At 56.7% G+C, this 25,772-nt stretch overlaps 1 protein-coding gene across 4 annotated transcripts in view; it reads right to left on the bottom strand.

The window, feature by feature from the left end:
- Positions 1 to 3,535: 3,535 nt before the first annotated feature.
- ABCA2 (ATP binding cassette subfamily A member 2) overlaps positions 3,536 to 25,772 on the bottom strand; it is a 133,530-nt gene continuing 111,293 nt past the window's right edge. For 3 of the 4 annotated variants that reach the window (XM_030535671.1, XM_030535673.1, XM_030535674.1), the window contains 14 exons: positions 25,508 to 25,623; positions 24,136 to 24,283; positions 23,632 to 23,755; positions 21,126 to 21,258; positions 20,216 to 20,333; positions 19,499 to 19,677; positions 18,871 to 19,012; positions 17,506 to 17,640; positions 16,449 to 16,552; positions 15,900 to 15,992; positions 14,728 to 14,830; positions 13,527 to 13,664; positions 6,995 to 7,201; positions 3,536 to 6,288 (listed from right to left, as the gene is read on the bottom strand). In XM_030535671.1, the coding sequence (XP_030391531.1) occupies positions 6,253 to 6,288; positions 6,995 to 7,201; positions 13,527 to 13,664; positions 14,728 to 14,830; positions 15,900 to 15,992; positions 16,449 to 16,552; positions 17,506 to 17,640; positions 18,871 to 19,012; positions 19,499 to 19,677; positions 20,216 to 20,333; positions 21,126 to 21,258; positions 23,632 to 23,755; positions 24,136 to 24,283; positions 25,508 to 25,623 (1,776 nt within the window). In that variant the 3' untranslated portion in view covers positions 3,536 to 6,252. The remainder of the gene's footprint in view (positions 6,289 to 6,994; positions 7,202 to 13,526; positions 13,665 to 14,727; positions 14,831 to 15,899; positions 15,993 to 16,448; positions 16,553 to 17,505; positions 17,641 to 18,870; positions 19,013 to 19,498; positions 19,678 to 20,215; positions 20,334 to 21,125; positions 21,259 to 23,631; positions 23,756 to 24,135; positions 24,284 to 25,507; positions 25,624 to 25,772) is intronic. The other variant, XM_030535672.1, reaches the window with a different exon arrangement.

Here is a 25,772-nt window from a genome sequence, read left to right as displayed (position 1 = left end):
ACTTGGGCCTCATTTTATTTGTCAATGTACCCAATGATTGTAATGGTTTTATTGTATTCCCAATTATTATAACTATAATTGTTTGCATTTGTGTTTAGGTTATATCCAGTGTTTAGTCAATTGTAATGGGTTTAGTTATATTCATCTGGTTACGATTGTTCGGTTTGTTTGCAACAAATCACTTGTGCCCTACAACAACAACTAGCTGTAATAATCATAGATCAAGGGGCAGTGTTGTAGGAGCAGCCCACCTAGTCAGCAGTCCTAAATATAATTTTTCATCCCATCATTGTGCCAATAGTAACCCTGTTATGTTGGTTCTGCCTTAAAGCAATTACATAAAGTGTGACCCATTCAATACCCCTGGATTGAAGGGTCAAAAGAGGGATAATGTAGAACTGATACATGAAATTGTTTTAATTGTTCACTTTATTAATTATCAGAGGGGTAGCTGTGTTAGTCTGGATCTGTAAAAGCAGCAAAGAATCCTGTGGCACCTTATAGACTAACAGACGTTTTGGAGCATGAGCTTTCGTGGGTGAATACCCACTTCGTCAGATGCATGTCATTCACCCACGAAAGCTCATGCTCCAAAACGTCCGTTAGTCTATAAGGTGCCACAGGATTCTTTGCTGCTTTCACTTTATTAATGTAACTTCTGTTCACCATTCACTACACTTGCCTACATTGTAACTTCTGTTCACTGTTTGTGATATTGGAATTCAAACCCCATTTTAAGACGCTCACTCCATTTTGTAAAAGCTTCCTCCAACCTTCATTTTTGCAAACCCTGCTGTAATCTTATTAGTTTAGTTTAAATGCGTGACCGAGGTATGTATGGATGATGGAATTAACCTCCAGCCCCAGCCTGTCCTGATGAAATAAAGTTCAAACCCCACCGGCTGAAGATGCAGACAAGAGCCCTAACAAAGTAAGAGGTGTCCACCCTAAAAAGAAAAGGTACAATAGAAGGAATATCAAAGCCAGGTCCCAGGCTGAAAGTCATGCCTGCAATTGATGGGTGATCAATCACCAAACCCAGAGGCAGCGTGACACAGCAAGACCTATAGACTCTGGATTCAAACTAAAGCCTACAAAAAGGATGGGTGAGATGGGAGACTTTGGAGGGTAACATTCTGCTGCCAACATGGAAGGACATCGGTGCAGGCCCAACAGAGACCCAGCTTGTCCTTGTGCCCAGCTTTCCTGGCCAGTTAGCCGCCACAAGCTACGAACCCAAGCTGCAAACTCAAGCCATGAACTCAAGCTATCTTTAGGACTGGTAAGTATGCAGCAGCTGCAGAACATCTGATGGATGTGTGTGAATGTGTGTGCGTGTGTGTGTATAGGTATTAGGTATAATGTGTGTGTATAAGAATTAAGATATTAGTTATTGGTCATAAATCAAATTATCATAATAAATGTGGCATCTTTCTCTTGCCCCCTGAAAAGATCCTGTGTAGTTCTGTCTGTACAACAGAATGACATCATGGCTTTGATGGGTGGCTAATGTTGCGATGTCATTTCTGGAGGGAGGGCTTTGGGATGACATCACTCATTCTCCCCTGAGGCCTGTATGTCTTTTGGATGGGGCTGGAGCCAAGCAGGGCTTTACTGGGGGTAGCCCCACGGACAGAGGCGAGGCCTGCGGGCTGCTCCATCAAACACATTGCCCCCGATTTTATCAGTGACAGAAACTGACCAATTTTCAAAATGCTTTAAAAATACATGGGCTGAAAATGGTACTTTCAATAGGGGAAAAATACACGTCTATCGTATCAAAATCTAGAGCCTGCACGGCTGGAGCCTGGCCAGCTTGGTGCCACCACAGATGCAGCATGTCCGTGTCAGGGCACACATGGCAAGCCCCTGCCTTGGAGAGTGAGCTCTGCTGCCTGTTCCCCCACAGACCCCCAACGCTGCTTTCCCTACTCAGCCCCTGAATTGCTTGGGAGAGGCTGCTCCCCACCTCCAACTCAGCAGCAGAGCTCCTTCCCCCACCCCCCATGGGATTGCCAAGGCCCCTGGGTAGCAGATGGCTGGTGGGGAGGCGGCTGGGCTATAGCAAGTTGTGCGGGTGGACACTGAAAGCAAAGCAAGGGGGGAGGGGTGTCTCGCTTTGCACAAGAGCTTGGCCTTGTGGCTTCCCAGCAGGGAATGTGCAGCCAGGTCCCTGTGGGCCAAGGCAGCCGAACAGCACCCTGCGTGAGGCCACGTGGCAGCAGTCCCAAAGCCCAGGGAGAAGCAGGCCAGGACCACGAATAAAGCCCAGGACCATTTGCTAAATGCGCTTCCAGGCCTGGCTCTAACAGCACTGCAGCATGGTCGCTTTGGTTCCAGCCCAGTCCTGAAGGGAAGAGGTCGTGCCCAGGCTGAGCAGGGGGCAGACCCTTTCCCAAGGAGAAGGCAGGTAGCGCTGACTTGGGATACTGGAGTGGGCAGGGGTGTCAGGAGCAGAACGCTGCTGCAGGCCCTGCCCGGAGCCACTAGCTCCTAGGCCAGAAGAGGGTGGGCACAGACCTGTGCATTCGTACAGGGCTTTAACCCAGCGGCACCATCGGCTGACTGGGGAGCTCCTACTGGTGCTCACTCACACACACACGCCCCTCCCCTGTATACAAATGAGTCTTTAGTGCTGGGGACGGAGGAGGGACGCTGAGCCCCAGCTTGACTTTGCAGGTAGCCCTGGTGGGACCCACACGCTGGGACAATGTCACTGCGCTGAAGGGGCTTCACAAACAGCAGCCACCCTCCATGGAAAAAACAAACCATTTCAATGACGGGGCGACGCTGAGTCTCATCCGAGAAGCAACGCACCACCCTGGGCGAAAGCACCCCTGACCCACACCTGACAGAGCCTCTGCCCTCCTGGAGCACTGTCCTCCCAGAGGCCCTATGAGAACAGAGCCCACGGGTGCCAGCAAACAGCTGCCAAGACACAAAGCAACTACAAGATGAGCAAAGGCAAAGAAGTGGACAGACGCCCCATAGGTCCCCTTGGCAATGGGCACTCGGTGGCTGGTGGAGATTGGTGGCTCCGGAATAGCCAGGTGGTCCAGACAGTACCAGCTGCTGCAATCCTGTCCTCCACAGGCCAGGCAGGGCTCAGTGCATTGGCACAAACTGGCTGAGTGCCAGAATTTGGAGAGGAGCAAAGAAGATCCCCTGGGTGGTGATGCCAGCGCTGAGCGATGCCGAGATCAGCCCTGGCTCCGGGGAGTCCGCTCAAGCCAAACCAGTCCGCGGGCTCCTCCGCAGAAAGGAGGGACATTGGCTAAGTCTGTTACAAGGTGTTGGGCAGGCCTGGCACTCCTGCCAAGTCACGCAAGCCCCCTGCCCGACGCTGAAGGGGAGAAGCCAGTGTCAAAGGGAGCAGACTGGTCCAAGGATGCGCCCAGCATAGAGACCCCAGCTTCCTTCCTGGCAGGAATTCCACAAGGGGCTGGGAAAACAGGCGTGACTTTCCTTCTCCCAGCCCATGCCCTCCCCTCAACTCCCTCTGCCCCCCAGCATGTTACACACATTGCTCCCCCCACCTGCCTAGTCACAGGCTCCCAGCCCAAGTGAGCAACCCCAGATTTTATTGCAGATTTTAAAGTTAAATTAACGGTCCGTTGCCTGCAGGCAGGGGCCTTGGCTGTCTCACACCCACAACCTTCCTGATGCCCCGCCGCTAAAGGAAAACCAATATGATTCACAGCTTCAAACCCAAAAACCTGGGTGCAGCCCTTCTGAGCAACCCTCCAATAACACACCGGTGCATCTGCTGTGGCAGCTCAGGACTTGGGTATTATAAATTATTATAAACAACACCAAGTCAGGAAATAAGAGAAAAGGTGCATCCTGATGGCAGCCCTGTTAACGCAGTGCCAGGATGCCGCCCAGCCTGTGCCCAGTGACCCCGTTCCGTTAGCAGAGCCCCTTGGGCACGAGACGTCTCTGACACCTGACAGCTCTTCACACAGGAATCAGCTGCTGTGTAGGCTCCCAGGGTGAGGCCGGCTGGCCACGGCAGCTCAAGCAAGAAAAACCTGCAGGTAGGCCCATCAGGGTGTGACGGTTAATGGCGGCAGAGTGAGGGTTGCTGGGATCCAGAGCCCAGATGGGACAGGGGCCACTCCATGGCCAGGAAACAAAGCAGCATGTGCCTGGCCTCAAACGGAACCATACCAGGCTGGATGGCCCCTGAGGGAAAAGCCGGGGGCAGGATGTGCTTACACTTCAATGCTTGAGGGAGTCCTTCACAGCCCTTGGCCCACCTGGATCCCTGGCATCCCTTGGGAGCCATCTCCCCTTGGCGAGATCACATCCAGTCTCCCTTCTGTGCTGCCAGGCAGGGCCACAGCTCTGTGGAGAGGATGGACCTTCGGCCCAGGGATTCAGGAGGCCTCCAGCCCAGATACACCTCCAGGCCTGACCATGCTGCCCTGGTGCCTCTCATGGCAAGACGCTTCGGGGAATGAACAGTCTCCTGTCCCAGGCTCCCGTCCACTCCCCTGTGCCGCTGGGGGCAGCTGAGTGTTCTGGCTGGGAACGCAAGGCTGTGCCAGGTTGGCACGGGGATGCCCCAGTTGATGAGGAAGGCAGTTCAGCCGCCTGCATGCGCTCCACTGGATCCCATGCAGGAGGGCTGGCCTGCTCCAGCGGGCAGGGGGCGTTGGACAATATCATCCCCCCAGTGGCCATACCCCACTGGACTAGAAACCTTAACGCGGCTACATGAAGGAGTTTCCAGGGTTACCCCTTCAACCTCAACTGGCTCCCTAGAGGTGACAGGCCTCTCCTGCTCCAGCAGCCCCCAGCCTCCATCTTCTCAACCCCAAATGATTCCAGGATTTTTTTTCCTCCCTAGTTTAAAATAAGGGGAGAGGAGGGGGAATCAGGCCAGAGTATGCAATGCCCTGTGAGTCTACTCTGCCCTGGCTGCTCTCTGTGCCCTGCTCTGGGGACAGGTCATGCGAGAACGCTCCCCCTCCCCCCCAGCCAGAACAGGGGCTGGGTTAGCCTGGGGCGGGGAGCTGGCCATCTGAGAGCAGCTGGCATGCTGGTTGCCTTCTATAGCAAAGGGGAGGGCTGGAGAAAAACTCAAGCTGGCCTTCGGGCAGGATGGCTCCCTACTGGTGCAGAAAGCAGGTCTGAGGTCCTGCCACCTCCGGGTAGGGATAGCAGATTTACTAGGCAGGTTGTGCAGGACTCTCCTGCGAGCTGGAGCTCTTGAGGATGGGCTGGTGGTGAAAGCAGCTTGATGCGTGGCTCCTGCCTGCCCCCGCAGCCCCCGGCCCTGCGGCTGGAACGCAGCCTCACCCTCAGGCAGCCAGGGCCTGGGAGCTGAGTGCGGGCTCAGGAGGAGCCGTACACAGACTCATTGCCAAGTGGGAGCAGCCTTCAAAGCACTGGGATTGCTCAGCTGTGGCTGGGAGTCGCTTGCGGTGTCCCTCGGCATCCAGGCGGGAGACAGCCCATCTCGGGCAGCAAGGAAAGCCCTCCCCCTCGGCCCTGCTCCAAGCCCGCATTTCACGGTGGCTGGCCCATGTTTAAAAAACCCACACGAGCCAGATACCCGAGGGAAGCAAAGCCCAGCTCCCCCCCGGCAGGCCGGTGTCGCGGCAACGAGCCGTCTGTCACATCATTAAAAAAATAAATCTTCCCTCTCTGAGGCTGCGCCACCCACTCCTGCCTCTGGGGGCGGCGCTAGGTAACTGCGTGGAATCCGCCCCGGACCCCAGAGATGCAGCCTTTGCGGGGCAGGGGACGCACACCGCCAGCCCCAGCCACGCTCTGCAGGGTGCGGCTCCTCTCGTGTCCCTCTGGAAAGGATCAAAGAAAGCGGCGTCCGCACAAAGTCTGCTCTGTACATTTAGTCCTTCCTTCTTCACTACCTTCCTGCAACCCCCCAGGCAACCCGCCCTTCTCCACTCTGCCACTGCAGGCAACCCCTCAGCTGCTGCAGGCCAGGGTGAGGGTCGCTTAGCTGTGGGCCCGGCTGGTGGGGAGAAACCTCCACTGTCCATCCAGGCCAGTGCTCTGCCCTCAGGTCTCTCTGGGCCTTGCTGTGGCAGCTCCATGTCAGCTTCTGGTTCGGGCTGCAGGATCCAGGCAGCTAACAGCCTTGCCGGCAGCGGGTGCAGATGGCCACCCATCTCACTAACGCTGGATGACTGCCGCTCAATGGAGGGCGGGGAGGGGCGGGGGCACTCGGGCAAGGGGGAGTCAGCGGCTCCTAGGCTGGGGAGTTCGCTCTTCCCTGGCTCCTCAGCAGAGAGTGTCCGTGTTGAAGGAGAGCTGAGCCTGCAGAGAGAAGAGCGATGGGGGGGGGGGGGGATGTCACATGATAGCAGGGGGTCTCAGTGGTTCTGATCTGTGCAGGGTCTGCAACCCTCCCAGGCCCTGCTGGTGAAAGCGATATGCCCCCACCCACCCAGCAGGGCATGGGGCTCTGGGAGTATTGCTCTGGTTCCACTGAGACCCAGCTGGCATCCTGGAAAGCTTCTGAGACCATCCCCACTTGGCCCAATGGGCTGCGAAGGCCCAGAGGAGAAGCCAGACAGGAGAGCTCAGGGGCTGGGGAATGGGCATCTCCCTGAGAGCTCCAGGCAGGGAACAAGGGGCATCACCCCTTCCCAGGGAGTGAGACTGAGACAGCAGAGGTTGCCTGAGCAGATTCCTGCACCCCGAGGGCTGGGTTCTGACCCTGATACCGCCGGGGCAGCCTCTCGGCTGCAGAGGAGTTTCGGCAGGTTCTGTCTGGTGCAACAGGCAGCAGAGTTTGGCCCACACTTTGCTCTGAGATTGGCCGGCAAAATCCACTTTGGGGTCTTGCTTCTTCCTTATTCCCCAGAGGAGGGCAGGGACTCCTCGTCATGCCCGAGAGCTCAGCGTTTGCCCTTCCTGCCCTGCCCAGGCACATGGAGGAGAGGGCCGTGCTCTGCCCTGGGAAAGCTCTGCTGGATGTCTGGGGAAAGGGGAGCTGCAGAGGTTCGAGGGCCCCCCTCACCCTCTCCTCCTCAAAGCTGATCAAGCCCTCGTCATCTGTCTCCAGGTCCTCGGGCTCCTCCACCACCAGGGCCCGCAGCTCAGTGGGGGCAGCGCGGGGCTGCAGCAGGCTCAGGATGTGCTCCAGTGGGGACTGGATCGAGCAGTTGGGGCTGGTCTCCTGCTGCTCCAGGTTGTCGCTTTGCTTCTTGGCAAAATTCACAAACACCTGGAAGAGTGAAGGTGAAAGTGCCACTCTCTAGACGGGGCTCAGGAGATCCCATGCCCAATCAGCAAAGGGGGGTGGTTTTCCGTCCCACCCTCCAGCCTGTGTGCACGCCCTATAGGGCCGGAGTCAATCACCTGGGGGCTCTGCACTGCGACCCCCAGCTCCAGTGGAGATTAGCCCCAGCACTGGGGCTAGCTAAGGCCCTCTCCATGACGGGGCCTTGGGAGGCTTCATGTAGCAGCAGCCACATGCACCCGACATGCTCACAGACCGCAGTGCAGCTGGGGCCCGGGGCCATGGAAGGGCCCACCAGGGCAAAATGCCCAATGGAGGCTGGTGCTGGACAACAAACAGGCACGGCTCTGACCCCCACTAAATCCAGCTGTAGCTAGCACGTTCCTGCACTTACAATGGGTGGCCCCAGAGAAGACGGTTACTCACCTTTGTAACTGTTGTTCTTCGAGATGTGTTGCTCATATCCATTCCAGTTAGGGTTAGGTGTGTGCATGTGCCACGTGCATGTTCATCGGAAGATTTTTACCCTAGGAACACTCGGTGGGTTGGCTGGGCGCCCCCTGGAGTGGCGCCGCCATGGCGCCGGATATATACCCCTGCCGACCCAGCCACCCTTCAGTTCCTTCTTGCCGGCTACTCCGACAGTGGGGAAGGAGGGTGGGTTTGGAATGGATATGAGCAACACATCTCGAAGAACAACAGTTACAAAGGTGATTAACCGTCTTTTCTTCTTCGAGTGCTTGCTCATATCCATTCCAGTTAGGTGATTCCCAAGCCTTACGTAGGCGGTGGGGTCGGAGTGAAATGTGGCAGAATGTAAAAACTGCTGAGCCAGAGGCTGCAGCATCTCTTGACTGTTGAACCAGAGCATAATGCGAAGCAGAGATATGGACTGAGGACCATGGAGCTGCGCAACAGATCTCGTGGGTAGGTACACGAGCCAGCAAGGTGGCAGATGAAGCCTGAGCCCTGGTGATGTGGCTTGGGGAAATATGAGCCAAATCATAACAAGTGCGGATGCACACCATCACCCAAGATGAAATCCTCAGAGGAAACGGGTAGGCCTATCCTTCAGTCTGCTACCGCAACAGAGAGCTGGGGGGGTTTACAAAATGGTTTTGTCCGCTCAATATAAAATGCGAGCGCTCTACGGACATCCAGGGAGTGCAATTGTTGCCCCCATTGCGTTGAGTGTGGTTAACATGAAAGCCGAAACCACCTTAGGGAGGAAAGCCGGGTGTGGTCGTAACTGCACCTTGTCTTTGTGGAACATAGTGTACGGCGGAACCACTGTAAGAGCCCTGAGCTCGGAGACTCGTCTGGCCGATGTAATGGCTACGAGGAAAGCTGTCTTCCAAGACAGGTATAGCAGCGAGCAGGTCGCTAACGGCTCGAACGGGGGAGACATAAGTCTGGCTGAAACCAGGTTGAGGTCCCAGGTTGGGGTGGGCGGCGTACTTGAGGGTATAAGCACTCCAAGCCCTTGAGGAACCTCAAAACCATAGAGTGTGAGAACACAGAACGTCCACCTTAGCCTGGGTGGAAGGTAGAGATGGCTGCCAAGTGTACCCTCAGCGATGACACTGCTAGGCCCTGCTGTTTTAGGCCAGGGGCAGGCCAAATAGAGGGATGGAGACCTCAGTAGGAGTAAGATCAAGCGTTTCGCACCTGTAGGAGAAACGCTTCCACTCGGCCAGGTACACTGACTAGGTGGAAGGCTTCCTGCTACCCTGGTTTAGCCACGCAGCAGCCACACCGTGAGGTGAAGAGACTGCAGGTCCGGGTGGCGAAGCCTGCTGTGGTCCTGAGTTATGAGGTCTGGGAGGAGTGGAAGGGTAATTGGGTTGGCTATTGACAGGTCGAGCAATGTAGTGTATCAGTGCTGCCTGGATAATCATAATGATGCGCGCTCTGCCCCTGCGGAGTTTCAGCAGGACCCTATGAATCAGCGGGAATGGTGGGAAGGCATAAAGGAGTTGGCCCTTCCACGGCATCAGGAAAGCGTCCGAGATCGATCCCGGGGAGAGACCTTGGAAGGAGCAGAACATCTGGCATGTCCTGTTCTCGCTGTAAGCGAACAGGTCTATGTGGGGAAAAAATCCCCACTTCTGGAAAACAGAATGCATTACATTGGGGCAGATCGACCACTCGTGAGACAGGAAAGACCTGCTGAATCAATGCGCCAAAGTGTTCTGAACGCCTGGGAGAAAGGATGCTACCAGATTTATTGAGTAGGCTATGCAAAAGTCCCAGAGATGGATGGCCTCCTGACAAAAGGGGGAGGACCATGTCCCTCCCTGGTTGTTTATGCAGCACATGGCCGTTGTGTTGGCTGTAAACACTGAGACACCACGGCCTCGCAGCTGCTGCTGGAACCCCTGGCACACCAGGCGGACTGCTCTCATTTTTGAACATTTATGTGGAATGCCAGCTTCTGAGAAGACCAAAGGCCTTAAGCTCGAAGGTGACCGAGGTGAGCACCCCAGCTGAGAGATGACCCGTCCGTCGTCAGGGACATTGAGGGCTGGGGTGGATGGAACGGCCCATCCCTGCCCACACCAGGGAGGGAGTTAGCCATCATTCTAGGGAGCCTAGGGTGCTCGAGGGAATGGTGACTATCGTGACCACTGGGTCCCTGTCTGGGCAGTATACCGGGTTGAGCCAAACTTGGAGAGGACAGAGGTGGAGCCTGGCGTGTTTGGTTACAAACTTGCAGGCAGCCATGGGACCCAGGAGATCGAGACAAGTGCGAACCGAGGTCATTGGGAAAGTCTGCAGACCTTGGATGATTGTTGCCATCGCCTGAAACCACAGCTGTGGTAAGCAGGCTCCGGCTAGATCGGAGTCCAGGATAGCTCCTATGAAGTCTAACCTCTGCGTGGGAACCAGAGTGGATTTTTCTATAGTGATCATCAGGCCTAGACGTGTGAATAGGTCCTTGACGATGCCCACATGCTGAGTGATTTGTGTCTCGGAGTCTCCTCGGATAAGCCAATTGTCCAGATACGGAAAAACGCATATCTGATGTTGGAGGAGGTAGGTGGCGACTACAGCCATACACTTGGTCAATACCAGTGGGGCTGTAGAAAGGCCAAACAGCAGGACCGTAAACTGGAAGTACTGATGGTTGGCTAGAAAGCGGAGGTATCTCCTGTGCGGAGGGAAGATGGCAATGTGAAAGTACGTGTCCTTCACATTGAGGGCGGCATACCAGTCTCCAGGATCCAAGGACGGGATAATGGTTCCTAGGAATACCATGTGGAACTTCAACCTTATCATAAACTGGTTGGGTCCTCGCAGGTCTAGGATAGGTCTGAGACCTCCGTTTGACTTGGGGATTAGGGAATAATGGGAGTAAATAATGGTCCATTGGCGTCTGCACCTCTTGTAAGAGGAATTGCTAGTGAGAGGGGTCCCTGAAGAGGGACAGGGTAGGAACAAATTGGAGGTGGCACCCATACTCCAGCGTGCGTAGGACCCAGCGATCTGAAGTTAACTGGGACCCCGCCAGGAGCAAGTAGGAGTAGGATCCCGGTCTGTAACTGGTACGCAGCCCTCGGGCGCACCTTCGGAAGTTCGTCTTTGGTCCCGGTGGTGGTTGCGAGGGACCTTGATCTTGGCCCTCTTGGGGTCCTGATGGTCGTCTGCGACCACCTCGGCCGTGCTGCCTGCCAAAGTCCTGTCTCTGGCTAGGCACAGAGTACGGCGGTGTGGCTGGAGACGGAAAGGCCTGCGTTTGGTCACTGGTGTATGCACGCCGAGAGAGCGCATTAGGACCCTGTTGTCCTTCAGGCTTTGCAGCCTGGGGCAGTCTTTGCCGCGAAGAGGCCTTTACCATCAAATGGTAAGTCCTGAATGGTATATTGCAGCTCCAGCAGGAGGTTTGAAACCTGAAGCCATGAGATGCGCCTCATGGCAACACCCGAGGCCAGAGTCCTGGCTGCTGAGTCTGCTGCATCCAACGAGGCCTGGAGGGAAGTACTGGTCACCTTTTTCCCTCCCTCCAAGAGGGCAGCGAACTCTTGGCGGAAGTCTTGAGGGATAAGCTCCATAAACTTATCCACCGCCACCCAGGTGTTATATTTATAGCGGCTAAGCAAGGCTTGTTGATTTGCCACCCAGAGCTGTAAGGCCCCTGCAGAGTACACCTGGCGGCTGAGTAGGTTCATTCATCTAGCCTCCTTTGATTTCGGGGCTGGCACCTGCTGGCCATGCCGTTCCCTCTCCTTAACGGACTGAACGACTAGTGAGCCAGGAGGAGGACGGAAATACAAGTAGTCATACCCTTTAGAGGGCACCATATATTTATGCTCGACTCCCCTGGCCGCAGGAGGGATAGAGGCTGGGGACTGCCATATAGTACCAGCATTCGCCTGGATGGTCCGAATAAAAGGGTAGGGCCCCTCTAGCGGGGCATCCGGCGATAGAATGTCCACTACCAGGTCCTCTACCTCCGGGACCTCCTCCACCTGGAGGTCCATATTGAGCGCTACCCTCCTTAGGAGGTCCTGATGGGCTCTCAGGTTGTTGGTGGGCACATCAGAATCGCAGTCCTGAGCATAAGAGCTGTCCGCGTGGGATGACACTGATGCATGTCTGGATGGCCATGGAGGTGCTGAAAAGCCATGGGCAGAGTCTCTGTCTCTATCGGACCTTGCCCAACTCGGCACTGGGGACCGGTGCCGGGAGGCGTACCGGTACCTGGACCGAGATCCGGACCTGCAGCCACAGCGGTACCAGGAGGTCGACCGAGATCTCGAGGCTCGAGGTCGGGAGCGGCTACAGGAGTCACGGTGCCTGTAGTGGTGCTGGGAGCTGGAACGGTGCCGAGAGTAGCGGGTTGGTGAACGGGATACCGACCGGTGCAGTGAGTGTGACCGGTACCGAGGAGGAGAACAGCACCGGGACTGCAAGAGGCGTCGGGAGTGAGAGTGCCGACAAGACCTGGAGTGTCTGCGGGACCGTGATCATGAACAGTGCCGCTTGGCAATGAGATCCCTCGCCATTGGGAATGTCTCCGGCGTGGAGGGAACAGTAAGCTCAACCACAGTGCGTACCGGGGAGCTGTCAGGCACCGAATTCGACGGCCCTCATGGGACCGGGATCGACGGTGCCGAAGTCATCGGTGCCTCGGCAGGTGTCGGTGCCGGGCGATCCGACTTAGACAGGCCTTCTGGCTGCGGTGCAGTTGGCACGGAAGCAGCAGGAGCAGGGAGCTCAACCACGGCGCGCGCCAGGGAGCTGTCAGGCACTGGATTCGATGGCCCTCGTGGGACCGGGATCGACGGTGCCGACGTTGTTGGTGCCTCGGCAGGTGTCGGTGCCGGGCGATCCGACTTAGACGAGCTCTCAGGCTGCGGTGCAGTTGGCACGGGAGCAGCAGGAGCAGTAAGCTCTACCACGGCGCGTGCCGGGGAGCTGTCAGGCACTGGATTAGGCGGCCCCGTGGGACCGAAATCGACGGTGCCGACGTCATCGGTGCCTCTGCAGGTGTCGGTCCCGGGCGATCTGACTTAGACGAGCTCTCTAGCTGAGGTGCAGTTGGCACGGAAGCAGGAGGAGTCTTAGGCTTTCTCGAGATCGGAGAGAGGGAGTGGTGCCGAGTGAACGTCGGTGCCGGCGACGGCCGGTGCCGAGAGGCCTTGGCAGTACCGGCGCGGTCCGGTGCCGAGGAGGCGCTTCTGCCTGCCTAGTGACCAGCGCTCCATGCCGAAGGCGGAGGGGTAAGTGAAAGTCCTGCTCCTTTTTGTTCTCAGCTTAAAAGCCTTGCAAATGGGGCACTTAGCTGTCAAGTGCGATTCCCCGAGGCTTCAAACAGGAGTTGTGCGGATCTCCTGTTGGCATCGGCTTGTGGCAGGCCGAGCCCAGTTTGAAACCCGGTGAGCCGGGCATGGGCTCCGGCACCGGGTGTGTGTATATATATATATATATAAAAAAGGATTATAACTATATAACTATATACACGATAACGAACGAGAACTACGAGTAGCTAGGGAAGTGGAGGTCAGCTAAGCTGTGCTCCACTGTTCCAACGACAGACACAGGCGGTAAGAAGGAATTGAAGGGTGGCTGGGTTGGCAGGGGTATCTATCCGGCGCCATAGCGGTGCCACCGAGTGTTGCTAGGGTAAAAATCTTCCAACGAACATGCACGCGGCGCGCACACACCTAACCCTAACTGGAATGGATATGAGCAAGCACTCGAAGAACAGGCTGCAACTGTGCTGCATTAACAGCCTTTCCCCAGAACCCCCGCCCAGACAGGGCATGTGCCGGCCCTGGCCGGGTTGCCCCTTGCGCCTGGGACTCACGTTATCAAGCGTGGTCTGGCTGACGGAGTAATCCTCGATGCCCAGCACATCCACCACCTGCTCCATCTTGCTGAAGACCTGGGCCAGCGAGATCTGCTCAGACTTGAGCTGGTACTGCACCTTGGTGTGGTGTCGCTCCTGTGGGAGTGGGACAGGCATCAGGTTTGCCCCCAGGGGGGCAGGACGAGGAACTGGCCAGCTTCCCCATCTGCCCCTGGACCCTGACCCCTCCAGTCCCTCTGTGAAGCGAGAGCAGGGGTCCCCCATGTGAGGCCCAGCACTGCCCCACGGCTCCCGCTAGTGGCAAGAGACATTCCCAGTGTTCAGAGGGCTGAGGGGGAAACCTACACAAATGCTTGGAAGCCCCTGATGTCCCCCTTCTTGCTGTATTTACGCCAGGGCTTGGCAGGCAGGCACCCAGCAGTAGCTCCTCACCCTCCCTGGCCAGTCTCTCTCTGTTCCTCTTGGACTCGGCCACATGTTTTGTGGTGACCCACTGGCCGTGGGTCTAATCTCTGGGCAGGAGTCCACGGGGAAGATAAAGGCGCGACTGCCTGCTCACTGGAGGAGCAGCTGGGGATGTGCTGGAAAGGGGTAACTCCACCCTGCCCCTCTTTGAGCTGGGACAGTTTGGGCTCAGGGACAGTGGGGGTGGGGGGCTGTGTGCTGCATCCCATCTCTGACCCTTGCTGATACCAGACCCCTCCATAAAGCACCAGATGGTGCAATGCTTGTGTCTTGTGGTGAAAGCACAAGACCCCTGGCTAGTCCTGTCTGCCACCAGGCATAATGTGCAACCCCTTCTGCTGTGCCAGGCCTCATCTTTCCACCCGGGGAGTGAGGATAATGCCGCCAGCTGACTCCCAAGGGGCTGAATTCATTGACGTGCGGTGGGATCCAGCCATGGATGCGGGGAGGACGAGGAAGGGTCATTATGATGACACCCTGGCCCTGCTGCTGCCCCTACTGCTGAGCACCGAGGCTCCCAGCTGGCCTCATTGCACACGCTGCAAGTCCAGAGACGTGGTGTCGGGTAAGGGCCAGGCCCCAGGAGCCCAGATAACATTCAGCCCTGCCCTTCAAGTCTGGGGCAGGAGGGAGAGGGGAAGCCGCACAGGAAGCCAGGGACTGCTGGGGCTCCAGCCAGGCCATCTTCTGGACCCTGATCCAGGGAGGGAGCACTGCGGGCGGTGGTGCTCACCTTGAGGATGGCCTCGGGGAAGTTCCTGTTGAAGAACCGCACCACCTCCTTGACGCTGAGGCTGGACTTGGTCCGCACCGTGATCATGTAGCCATCTCCAAACCTGGGCAGGGCCAAAGACGCCATGTGAATCCACATCCCGAGAGACCCAGCTGCAGTCCAAGCCCCTGCCATGCACAGCCGGGGAGAAGCGTTTGCCCCGAGGAAGTTGTCCCTGCAACTCCTTGACCAGCAAGCTCTAGCCAGGGTGTCAACCAGCCTGGCCTTCCTCCCTGGGAGCCAACTATGCTGCCCCTGCATCAACACAGGCTCGGGACCAAGAACCAGGGCGCTGCGTGTGGCAGCAAGTTGGCAGATTGTCACCCCTGGGCCGCATGGGACCAGGGAAGGAGAATTCCAGCCTCTGGCTACACTGCTCAGCCCACTGCTGCCAGCTCACATCCCCACGTCTTTGCCCACCCAGCTGCACTCACATGCCTGTCACCCACAAGGAGAGGGGGAGCCTTCTCATGCCAGGGACTGCCGTACTGGGTCAGACCAAAGGACCATCTAGCCCAGTATCTGTCTACTGACAGTGGCCAATGCCAGGTGCCCCAGAGGGAGTGGACCTAACGGGCAATGATCAAGTGATCTCTCTCCTGCCATCCATCTCCATCTTCTTACAGAACGTGCCAGCCGGGGAGGTGCTGGTTCGGAGCAGGCCAGAAATCCCAAGGCTACGGAAACATTGTTTTCCTTAACCTCTGAGACGAGGACAAGAAGCAATGGGCTTAAATTGCAGCAAGGGCAGTTAAGGTTGGACATTAGGAAAAATGTCCTAACTGCCAGGGTGGTTAAGCACTGGAATAAACTGCCTAGGGAGGTTGTAAAATCTCTGTCATGGGAGGTGTTTAAGAGCAGGTTGGACAAATACCTGTCAGGGATGGTCTAGTTATTACGTAGTTCTGTCAGGAGTGCAGGAGACTGACTAGATGAGCTCTCGAGGTCCCTTCCAGTCCTACCATTCTATGATTTATAATTTACAGTGACACCGGCCACGGACGCTGCGCCATGACTACCCCACCCTGATACCACGGCAGCACTTCCCAGCCTCCTCCCTCTGGGGAGGAGACTCTGCCCCAGGGCATGGGGGCCAAGCAGGTGCTCTCCCTGCAGGGGCAGGGATCTCTTACCTGTTTTTCAGGTGCTGGATGCTGCCGAGGCACTTGAGTCGCCCGTTCACCATGATGGCCAGCCTGGTGCAGAGCGCCTCGCACTCCTCCATGCTGCGGGAGAGGAGGCCGGAGATGAGCAGGGACAGCCCAGCCCAGTTGTGCTGGGCGCAGGTTCCTGCTCTTTGGGTTCACGCATCCCAGGGGCCAAGCCACTTGTACGGCCTGCACAAGAGGCAGGGGGTGCCCGTGGGGTGCCGCGTAGCGGGGCCCAGGGGTGCTATCGGTCCAGAAGGGGACTCCTCAGATGTGAACAGGACCTGGGCTCTTTTGGGGCCCTGATGGCTTCCCTGCCATGGTGGCTGTGCTGCAGGGATGTGGGGTAGGGAACCGTGTCTTCTCACTGGGCACTGGTGCCCCTTCACTTCCCCCACCGCATGCATCCAGCTAGGCTCGGCTGCTCTGCTCTATGGAGAGCCCTCCAGTGCTGGCTCCCACATGGTGGGCTGGGGTGGGGTGGGTTGGAGGGGGCTGTCACATCTCAGGCCAGCTGCCTGAGGCCTCACTAACCTGTGGGATGTCAGCACAACAGAGCGGCCTGTTTTGATGATGTCCAGGATGAGGTTCCACAGGAAGCGCCGGGCCTTGGGGTCCATGCCCGTCGTCGGCTCGTCCTTCCAGAAGGGAGAGAGGCTGAGGTCACCCGCCCTAGCCTCCTACACTGGGCCCAGCCTTTTCCCCTCCCTTCCCCCTCGCACTGGCACCTTTCCTCACCCTTTATTCATTAGGATCATGTATCACAAGGGTTCTCAACCTCTCTCTTTCCGAGTTCTCCCACACATGCCATAAAAATTCCACGGTCCCCCTGTGCCACCATCACTGGTTCTCTGCACATAAAAGCCTGGGCTGGCATTAGGGGGTAGCAAGCAGGGCAACTGCCTGGGGCCTTAGGCCACAGGGCTCCTCATCAAGGTACATTGCTCAGGCTTTGACTTCAGCCCACCGTGGTGGAGCTCAGGCCCGGGCTTCAACCCTATGCAGCAGGGCTTCAGCTTTCTTCCCGGGCCCCAGTTGGCCCTGCTCGGTGACCTCCCCGAAACCTGGTTGAGAACCACTGATGGATCAGGTGTATTATGGTAGCACCCAGGAGCCCCAGTCATGGAGCAGGATCACACTTTCCTAGCCATTGTCTCCCCCTCCTGCTCCCATCTCCATGGCTGCCCCTCAGCCCTGCTGCACATGGCTCCTGTCTGCTCCCCATTCCAGCCTCGTGCTGGAATTGGGGCATGTGGTGCAGACCCACCTTGGAGTCAGTGCACCCCCATCCCAGCTCACTCCTCAGCACCGGCCTAGACCCGGGGGCAGGGGGGCTGCAGGGGGAGAAAGGGCACAGGAGAGCCCCCCTCTCAGCCAGGGGGTTGGCAGAGATGGCTGGATCCCATGGCTGGGCCCAGCTAGCTGCCCTCCAGCATTATCTCAGCCCCAGGCACCTCCCATCCCCTTGAGCAGAAGCCAGGCAGACACGAATGGGAGAGCAGAGCCCGCTCCTGGGCTCACCCAGACGCCCCGGGCACAGAACTGAGCGACGTCCCTTTCCCCGGCCCGGGCCTGGCGCCAGGCTGCTCACCAGGAAGATGAAGGCAGGGAAGCCAATCAGGGCGATGGCTGTGGACAGCTTCCTCTTGTTGCCCCCGCTGTAAGTGCTGGCCGGCTTGTCAGCGTATTTAGTGAGCTCCAGCTTCTTCATCGCCCACTTCACCACCTGGAAGGGGGGCACAGGGTGAGGGGGCTGTGGTTACCGGGCGCTGCTGGTTACAGCCTGGCTCCTGCAAGGGCCTATCTACCATGGCAATGGGCCCTGGCCACAGTGCAACCAGGGACCAAGGTGCTCTTGGCTACAGGGCGAGGGGACGCGCGGGCATGGAGCTCCCTGCCTCGTGACCCTGCCTGCCCGAGGAGGTTTCGGGAGTTCAAGGGGACATGCTAGGCCTCAAATCTCAACACTATTAGAATCAGCTGAGGTGGACCATCCTCCATATTCCCACTGGCCCCTCCTTCCAAGCCCAAAAGCCACCCTGCAGAGAAACTCAGAGCCATCACTCCAGGGAGCCTCCAACCCCTCGTACAAAGCGCAGCTGTTGGCACTCCCCGGGCTGGCCCTCGAGCACCGACCAGCCGAGTGGGCATTGCCCAGGCTGGGCTCTCACAGAACCACACATCTGGGGTGTGCATGCATGGGGGGGAGGTGCATGCGCGTTCCATGTGCACCTGGGTCTGTGTGCGTCTGCCCGTGGGGGTGGGCATGTTGCCAGCTAGGTTGTAAGAAGCCGTGCTGCTCACTCAGGAGAGGTTTTTATTCCAGGGTGGTGGACAGGAGCTGATGGAGGCTTTGGTCTCCCCATAGCAGCTCAGTGGCAAGAGGGAGATAAATTGGCCTCAGGCCTGTCCACTACCTGTTGAATTAAGCCCTGGTACTTGGCAGCCATGACCCATGCCACTGGCAGACAGCCGGCACTGGCACTGAGAGCCCTTAGGAAGTAGCCGCGGTGCAGTGCCAGGGACTGTGGCTCCCCCAGGGTGACATGAAATGGCATTTCCAGAGCTAGTGGCACCAGAACCTCAGTAACATCAAGACAGAGCCTCTCAGACCTGTGTCCAGGGGCTGTTGCAGCTGGGCCCCCTGTACCCAGCCCAGCATTGCCCTTCTTGGGCTGGGAGCAGGGGGCAACAAGACCTGGCCTATGGCAGGGAGAGATCCTGCTGGTCGAGCAGCAGCCCTGGCTAAGCATGGGGGTGTCACTGCAGCCCAGGGCGTGATCACAGATCAAAGGGAAGAGGAAAGCTCTGACCTGCTAGTGCCCAGGATGTCCTGCTCTGGGAGGGACTGGGAAGTTGGCCCTGTATGATGACCTCTGTTTCCTCCTCCTGAGGGCAGAAGCCTGGCCCAAATGGTTTCATTCTGCAAAGCCCCAGGGGCTCCCCAAAGCCTTACCCTCTCCTCGTCCTTCCAGGGGATGCCACGCAGCCGAGTGTAGAGCTCCAGGTGCTCCTGCGCCGTGAGCTCGTCGAACAGCGCGTCAAACTGTGGGCAGTAGCCCAGGCTCTGCTGCACCTGAAGGAGTTCCTTCAGGATGCTACGGAGAGAGGCAGGACGATGCAGCGGTTAGGGCACTAGCTCAGCACTTGGGAGATCTGGGTTCAAGTCCCTGCTCCCCCAGAGACTTCCTGTGTGACTTTGGGGAAGTTCCTTCCCTGCTCTGTGCCTCAGTTTCTGCTTTAGTAAAATGCAGCTGGTTGGGGTGGTTGACACGTGAGCAGAGCAGGCTACGTCTGTGATCATTTTCTAGAGCTTTGCTACTGGACTGCCTCCTGCTTTGGAAAAACCAAATCCACGGGCAGCCTGCGTTCCCCCACAGCAACACCACAGGCCCAGGTCACTGGAAGTTCCAGGAGGGATGGATTTGCTCCAGTGCGACTGGCTCCAAGGGCCCCTCCCAGGGCTGGCTAGACACTCCCCTGTAAGGCCCACCCACAGGCTGAGCTCCAGTCCCTTCCAGGAGTGGATGGTACGCCCATCACACAGGGTAAACCGCACCTGACCGCGCCCTGTCTGCGGGTACCTGTGCCCGTTGACAAAGGCCTCCCCTCCGGTGGTGCTCTCGTCCCCAGTCAGCATCTTGAAGGTGGTGGTCTTCCCCGCCCCATTGACGCCCAGCAGCCCGAAGCACTCCCCAGGCCGCACGCCCACGCACAGACGGTCCACGGCCAGGATGCGCCCAATCTTGCGGGATTTGTACACCTGACCCAACAGGAACAAAGGGGCAGCTCACTGCTATGCCTAGGATCCCCGGCCGCGGAGGGCTTTGAACCCTGCAAGGCAAGGCGCTGGGCTCGCAACACACCGACGCTGCCCATGCCAAAGGTGGGTAGAGGGCAAACATGCCAGTCCCCCCAGTGAACAGCTGCACTCTGGAGGAGCTGGAGACCTTCCCCAGGCTCCAAACCCGACCCCCACAATGGTCACATGCATGCAGGTGCCATTCTCCTCTAGTTCTGGGGCATAGTGCCCCTCTCCCACCTGTGCTGGCTGGGAGATCTCCCGCCTGCCTGTCCCATGCTCACAGGGTAGGATCACACAGAGGTTGATGTCTCTGAGCTAACACAGCCAAACCTCTTAGCTGAGGCAGCACAGGCTCCTGGCTTCAGCTCCAGAGGGCCTGGAATCAGTAACCCACAAAGGGGCATGGGGCCAGGTCTGTGTCCCAATGAGAGGGTGGAGAGGTTCTGTCCTGTCCCAGGCTGAAGGGGGCCATTGGCAAGGATGGAGCTGCCCCTACCTTGGTGAGATTCTCAATCTTGAGCATGTCATTGTCGGCATCGCCGCGCAGGACCCGGTGCCGTTCATTGGCCACATCGATGTCGTCCTCAATGGGCTTGTTGGAGACGGGCAGCCGCCTGCGGGAGGGGGCGATGGTGTGGGTTGGGTCAGGGGGGCTGTGCTGTGTTGCCAGATAGGCCACAAGGTCTGTGACCCCTTCTTCCTCCCAACAGAGGGGACTTGGGATTTCCACAAGACAGCATGGCCCAGTGACTTGAGCACCAGGCCAGGGCCCAGGAACTCCTGATTTCTGACCCCGCCTCTGTTCTAGCTTATTAGATGATGCTATCTGGTCACCACCCTGCGCTGTGCCTCCGTTTCCCCACTGAAAAATGGGGCTAGTACTCCCCACCTCACAAGGGACTGTCCGGATTCAGAGGACTGGGGATTAATGGCCCCTCTGGCAGTTTTATCTGCACAGGAGTAACCCAGTTTGGAACAAATCTGTCCCTCTGGACCCAGGCTGAGCCATAAACTGCTCCTAGTCCCTGCCTGGATGGGCAGGGGGTTACTAAGCAATGGTGGGATAGGTGGCCTCCCATCCGTGCTCTCTAGGGCAGAGAGGCCATGACAGACTCCTCTCAGCCCTGCTTTGCAGACCCAGCAACTAGGATAATATGCTCTGCTTCTGAACCAGGGGCGGGGGTAGGGGGGGTTCTTATCTGAACCCCAGGGAGGCCCAGAACCTGTCCCTAGTCACCGACTGGGATCATTTCATAGCCCCTGGCTCTCCAGGGGATGCCATCCTGTTCTGTGACTATGTGCCCTGATCCAGCCTAGCATCATGGCCGTCACATCCGACAGTCAGGGAGAACGCGAAGGACCCTGTGCGCAGAGCCTCCCATTGCCCTCCTGACCCTACCACTCACTGTGGTTTCCGGAAGAAGTTATATTGGCACATGATGGTGATGAAGAAACCTACGAAGCCTTCAATTGTCATGGCGACCAGGCCCCGGGTCACAATGTCCCACTCAAAGGGTGATTTCATTTTATCAAACTGCCCTGGGGGGAGCAAACAAAGAATTAACAAGGGGTAAGGTCAGACCAAGGTAAGAGCACAGGACTTACCGCACTATGCCTGAGCCACGCACCCATCTAGTATGGCACCCTGTCCCCGGCAGCGACCAGTACAAATGCTTCAGAGGAAGGCACAACCCCCCAGCATATGCACTGTACTGGAGAGATGGGGGATTCCTTCCTGATCAACATGTGCCCTGAAGCATGAGGATTGAGAGCACCAGTATTTTTTTCCCAAGATACCAATATAAGAGATTAACAAAGAGACAAGTCTTCTTAAACAAAGTAACCCTGGCAAACAGAGGAGCCCTCCTTATAATGGAAAAGGAAGGAAATATTCACAGACAAAATCACCGGTGACTATACTGCTGAAATTTCCCTGTAGAAGGCCATTACAAATGCCTGTAACGATCTCAATCAACACCTAGCTGGTTGGCTCTGAGGCCCCAATCCTGTCAACACATACACACGTGCTTACTTGTGCACACCGAGTGGCTCCAGCGACATTAATGGACCAACTCGCAGGGAGTAAAGTTACGCATATGGGTAAACGCTTGTAGGGTCAGGGCTTTAGATCTTAAGCTCTTGGTCTGTGTATGGAGGATGCTGAGCAAAACAGGCCTCTGATACATTATAATTAAATGCTACAGCCAGAAGCCTACATCTTAGTATGCTGTCCAGAACTAAGTTCAAGGAAAACCAAGGAGCAATGAAAGCCAACATTTTCAAAATGCTGCCTGATACAAATGCAGGGCTGCAGACTCTCTGTTAGGAACAGACATTTGTCCAGTAGGTGGAAGATAAGCCAAGGGGGAAGGAGTGTTTAACTAACCAAATTACATTACTGGAGTGGGGCTATGAAATGGAAACATATTTTCTTTCTGCTGAACATGTGGTTTCGCTTTCAATTTTGCTTCACTTCTGGGATAGATGCCACACAATATTTTGGGTGATTTGTTGTCACCACTGCTAGATCTAGACAGAACAAAGCCTTTCCATCCGGACATCCTTCACCAGCAAAGATGTCTTGCAACTTTACAATATCAACTATGTGGAAAATACAAATGATAAGTACTTGGTTTTTTAAAGGATTTCTCAGCACCTTCTGGAGCAGACTCTAAGATGCCAGCAGCTCTGGAAGTAAATATGAAAGCTGTTTGGAAAGAGGTTTCCAGGGCCAAGTCCAAGAGACCCCAGTCAGATTGTGAGCTCCTTGGGGCAGAGACTGTTTTCTGATCTACGGCTGCACAGCACCTAATACAATGGGGTCCTGGTCCTTGACCATGGTGCCCAGGTACCACGGTAACACAAATAATAAATGACAGGAGGGAAAAAGGTCTGTACGAGTGGGTAAAGCTTCCCCAGAATGACTGGCAGAAAGTCCAGTGATCACTAATAATAGAGACCACGTCTCTGATGCACTCAGTAGAACCTGGACAAAGCTTAAGTTGGGAAATGTAGGCTAGTTTCCTCTGGGCTACGCGATGCTAACAGTGAGCGAGATGGTCTGTACGGATACAGCCCTTGTGATTACACTGGGGTAGCGGCCAGGCGCCCTGGTTATGCCCCATGGACTGTGCTAGGCGCTGCACAAACACAGAACAATAAGAGGTGTGGCAAGGCACTGCTTTTCTCTCACCAGCCTTAGCGTTTCTCCCCTCTGGCGATGGCGGCCCGGGGTAATCTGTCCCACTCAGGTAGGGTTTGCCGTCTCCCTTGGGTGCTCCCTTGGTTGAGTCTCCACGATAGACCTGAGGGTAAGCCTAAGGGGTGCTCCTTCCCCACTCAAAAAGGGAAATAGTCCTATAGACCCTGCCCATACCTTTTCCTGCCTCCTCGCTGGGACAGGGTGTCATCCTGTTGTTTGTCCTAGGGTGTCAGTCCCTCCCCTAGCCAGCACTCCGGCTTATCTGCTTCCCCAGTGGGAAGGAACATAGCCTCTTCTCCTGGAGAAGCTATTTCCCAGCTGCTGCTGGGCTGGGAACAGCTGGTGCCTCCCTCTCTCTCCTCCCTTTCTCTCACTGGAAAAGGCGGTTTTAAGAGGTCTCAGGCAGCTCTTAACTGGATTCAGGTGTGTCTAATTAACCTGAGGAAACCCCTTCTCAGTTTGTACGAAAAAAGCCTTTAACATTCTAGGGCTAACGTATCTGCCTTCCACTGCCCTCTTGCAGCCGTCCGGCCTGACGTTATCACAGATAGTACCTGCACTGTTTCCCCCCCATAGACTGCATCAGCTCTCACTTCCTCTCTCTACCACGCAAACCTGCCCAGCAGCCACGCTGGGTCCCAAGGACAGCCAGTGGGTAAGGTCAGTGACCTGTTGCCCCTTGCCATGCCGTGCCGGCGCGAGGGCCTTACCAATCTTGGCATAGTATTCATTGATGTACTCATTGTAGGCCATTTCCATCAGCCCGTGGCCCAGGTTGTAGTTGGGGAAGATGAGGAAGCAGCTCTTCAAGTAGCTGTTAACGACCTTCAGGTCCTGCCGAGACGGGAGGAGGAAGAGATGACACACACCCCCAGACTGCCTTGTGTCCACCCCGCTAGAAGTGCCCCAGAGACCAAGGGCTGCCGCATGCGGAGAGAGGATCTCCTGCACGGCCTCTCTGACTCGGGGTCACACCGCTGGCACACGGTCTATACTACGGCCCACACAGTGGGTGTGGCAACATGCTAGCTCCCTCCCTCCCGCACCTGTCACAGGCTCCCTGCTATCCTGGCCATTGGTTTGGCGGCCATGCTGACCTGGAAGATCACAGGGGCTGGCCCACAGCAATTCTAGCAGGGCTGAGAATGGCTGGGCTACACAGGACAGGGAAGGTCCGGCCCTGCCCCTTTTTGGGGACCTACAGGAGCATGTACCTTGTCGTGCTCAAAGAGCTGCAGCAGGAAGGTGGCAACAGTGGCTGTGATGCCAATGAAGAGGTTGATAACGATCAGGAAGACGTATGCTGAGCTGGGCACCTCGAACCAGAAGGATGCTGGGTACATGATGGGGGTGATGGACCAGCTGGTGTAAACAGAATGCCAAGGTGAGTGCATCATACACAGGACTGGGCCCTGGCCCTGCCTGTACCCACTGGCCTGCCCACCCCATTCATACTAGGCCTAGTGAGTGACAGCCCCAAACTCTGGGATCCTCAGCTCATTGGCTAGAAACACAAGAGGAGCTTTAGCCAATCCTCAGCCAGCTCCTCCCAGAGCAAATTCTGCCCCAGTGAAGGCTGCCCTGAGACAGTCTCCAAATAAAACATATAAGCAACCTCTCCGCCTTGCTCAAGTGACTTCCACCACGGATCTCGAAGCACTTCACAGACACCGATGGAGCCTGCCTTGCACAATGGGCCGCAGACAGGGGACATCCTTACCTAGATCATGGCCCACATCTGCAGAAGTAGCTTCCACTTGTGGGCTTCCAGCTTGAGGGGTTGGGCTGGGACTGAGCACTTAGAACTCAGAGTTGCAGGTGCTCATGTCCGGAGGACTGGTCTGCACCGGGATCCCTGCCACTGAGGCAGATGGATACTGGGATGAACTGCACCAGGGCAAGCCCCAATCTACACCAGTGCAGCATGTCTATGCCTTGCACCAGTGGCTGAGACTCCAGCGTACACAAGGCCTCAGCGTCTCTGGCTGGGCACCCTGAACAAGAGGAACATTTTGGTCCAAGCAATTCGCTCAGGACCCCACACAGCCAGATCTCCTGACACTCAGCCCCAGGCTCTAACCACACGACCATCCTTCATCTCTGCAAGGAACCAGGGGGTCCTCAGGTTTGAGGGGATGGGGAACAGGAGAAGGCCCAGTCTATGGTAGGATGGGTCAGGGAGTGGCCTCACGGGGTGGCAGCCCAGAGGCTGAGCGATGAGTCGGGCTTCAGGATTTATAATTCTACAGTGACTAACACATCTGTCAGAACAGAAGCCCAGAGGGCAGAACCAACCAGCTTCTGCATCATGCAGCATTTTGCTAGAAGATTGCCCCTGACACAGTGCTCCCAGCTCCATTGCTGGCTGTTAGAAACTCCCCATCTAGCTGTGTGTGTGAAGCTAGTGCTGGGTGGGCAGCCCGAGCCACACACTGGCCATTTATCCACAGCACAGGGACAACATGGGCAACAGCAGTCCAACCTTCCCCCGTCGGGCCCCGCTAACGCCCCTCATCGCTGCTCTCCATTCATTCCCCTCCCAGAGCACGCGTGTCCCCCAAGCGATGGCCAGCCAGGCGGACGTACCCATAGAGCAGGAAGAGCGAGAGGACGGCTGGGAAGTTGGTGGGGGACGTATACGCTGGGAGGTCGAACACGAAGAGGATGATGATGCAGCATGTGGCCGGCACCAGGTAATTCAGCTGGAAAACAAATGCACCAAAGATGAGAGTGAACTGCACTGGGGTGGAGTTCAGGAGGCTGTGAATTCAGAGCCCAGGGAAGCAGGACCAGTGTGGGGATCCAGGCCAGGTCTACACTACAAAGTTTTGATGGCACAGCTATTTTGGTC

The sequence above is a fragment of the Gopherus evgoodei genome, chromosome 16 (assembly GCF_007399415.2).
Source record: "Gopherus evgoodei ecotype Sinaloan lineage chromosome 16, rGopEvg1_v1.p, whole genome shotgun sequence".
Taxonomy (NCBI): Eukaryota; Metazoa; Chordata; order Testudines; family Testudinidae; genus Gopherus; species Gopherus evgoodei.
Note: the sequence above shows the minus strand (reverse complement) of the source record. Positions and strands in the feature narration are given on the sequence as shown.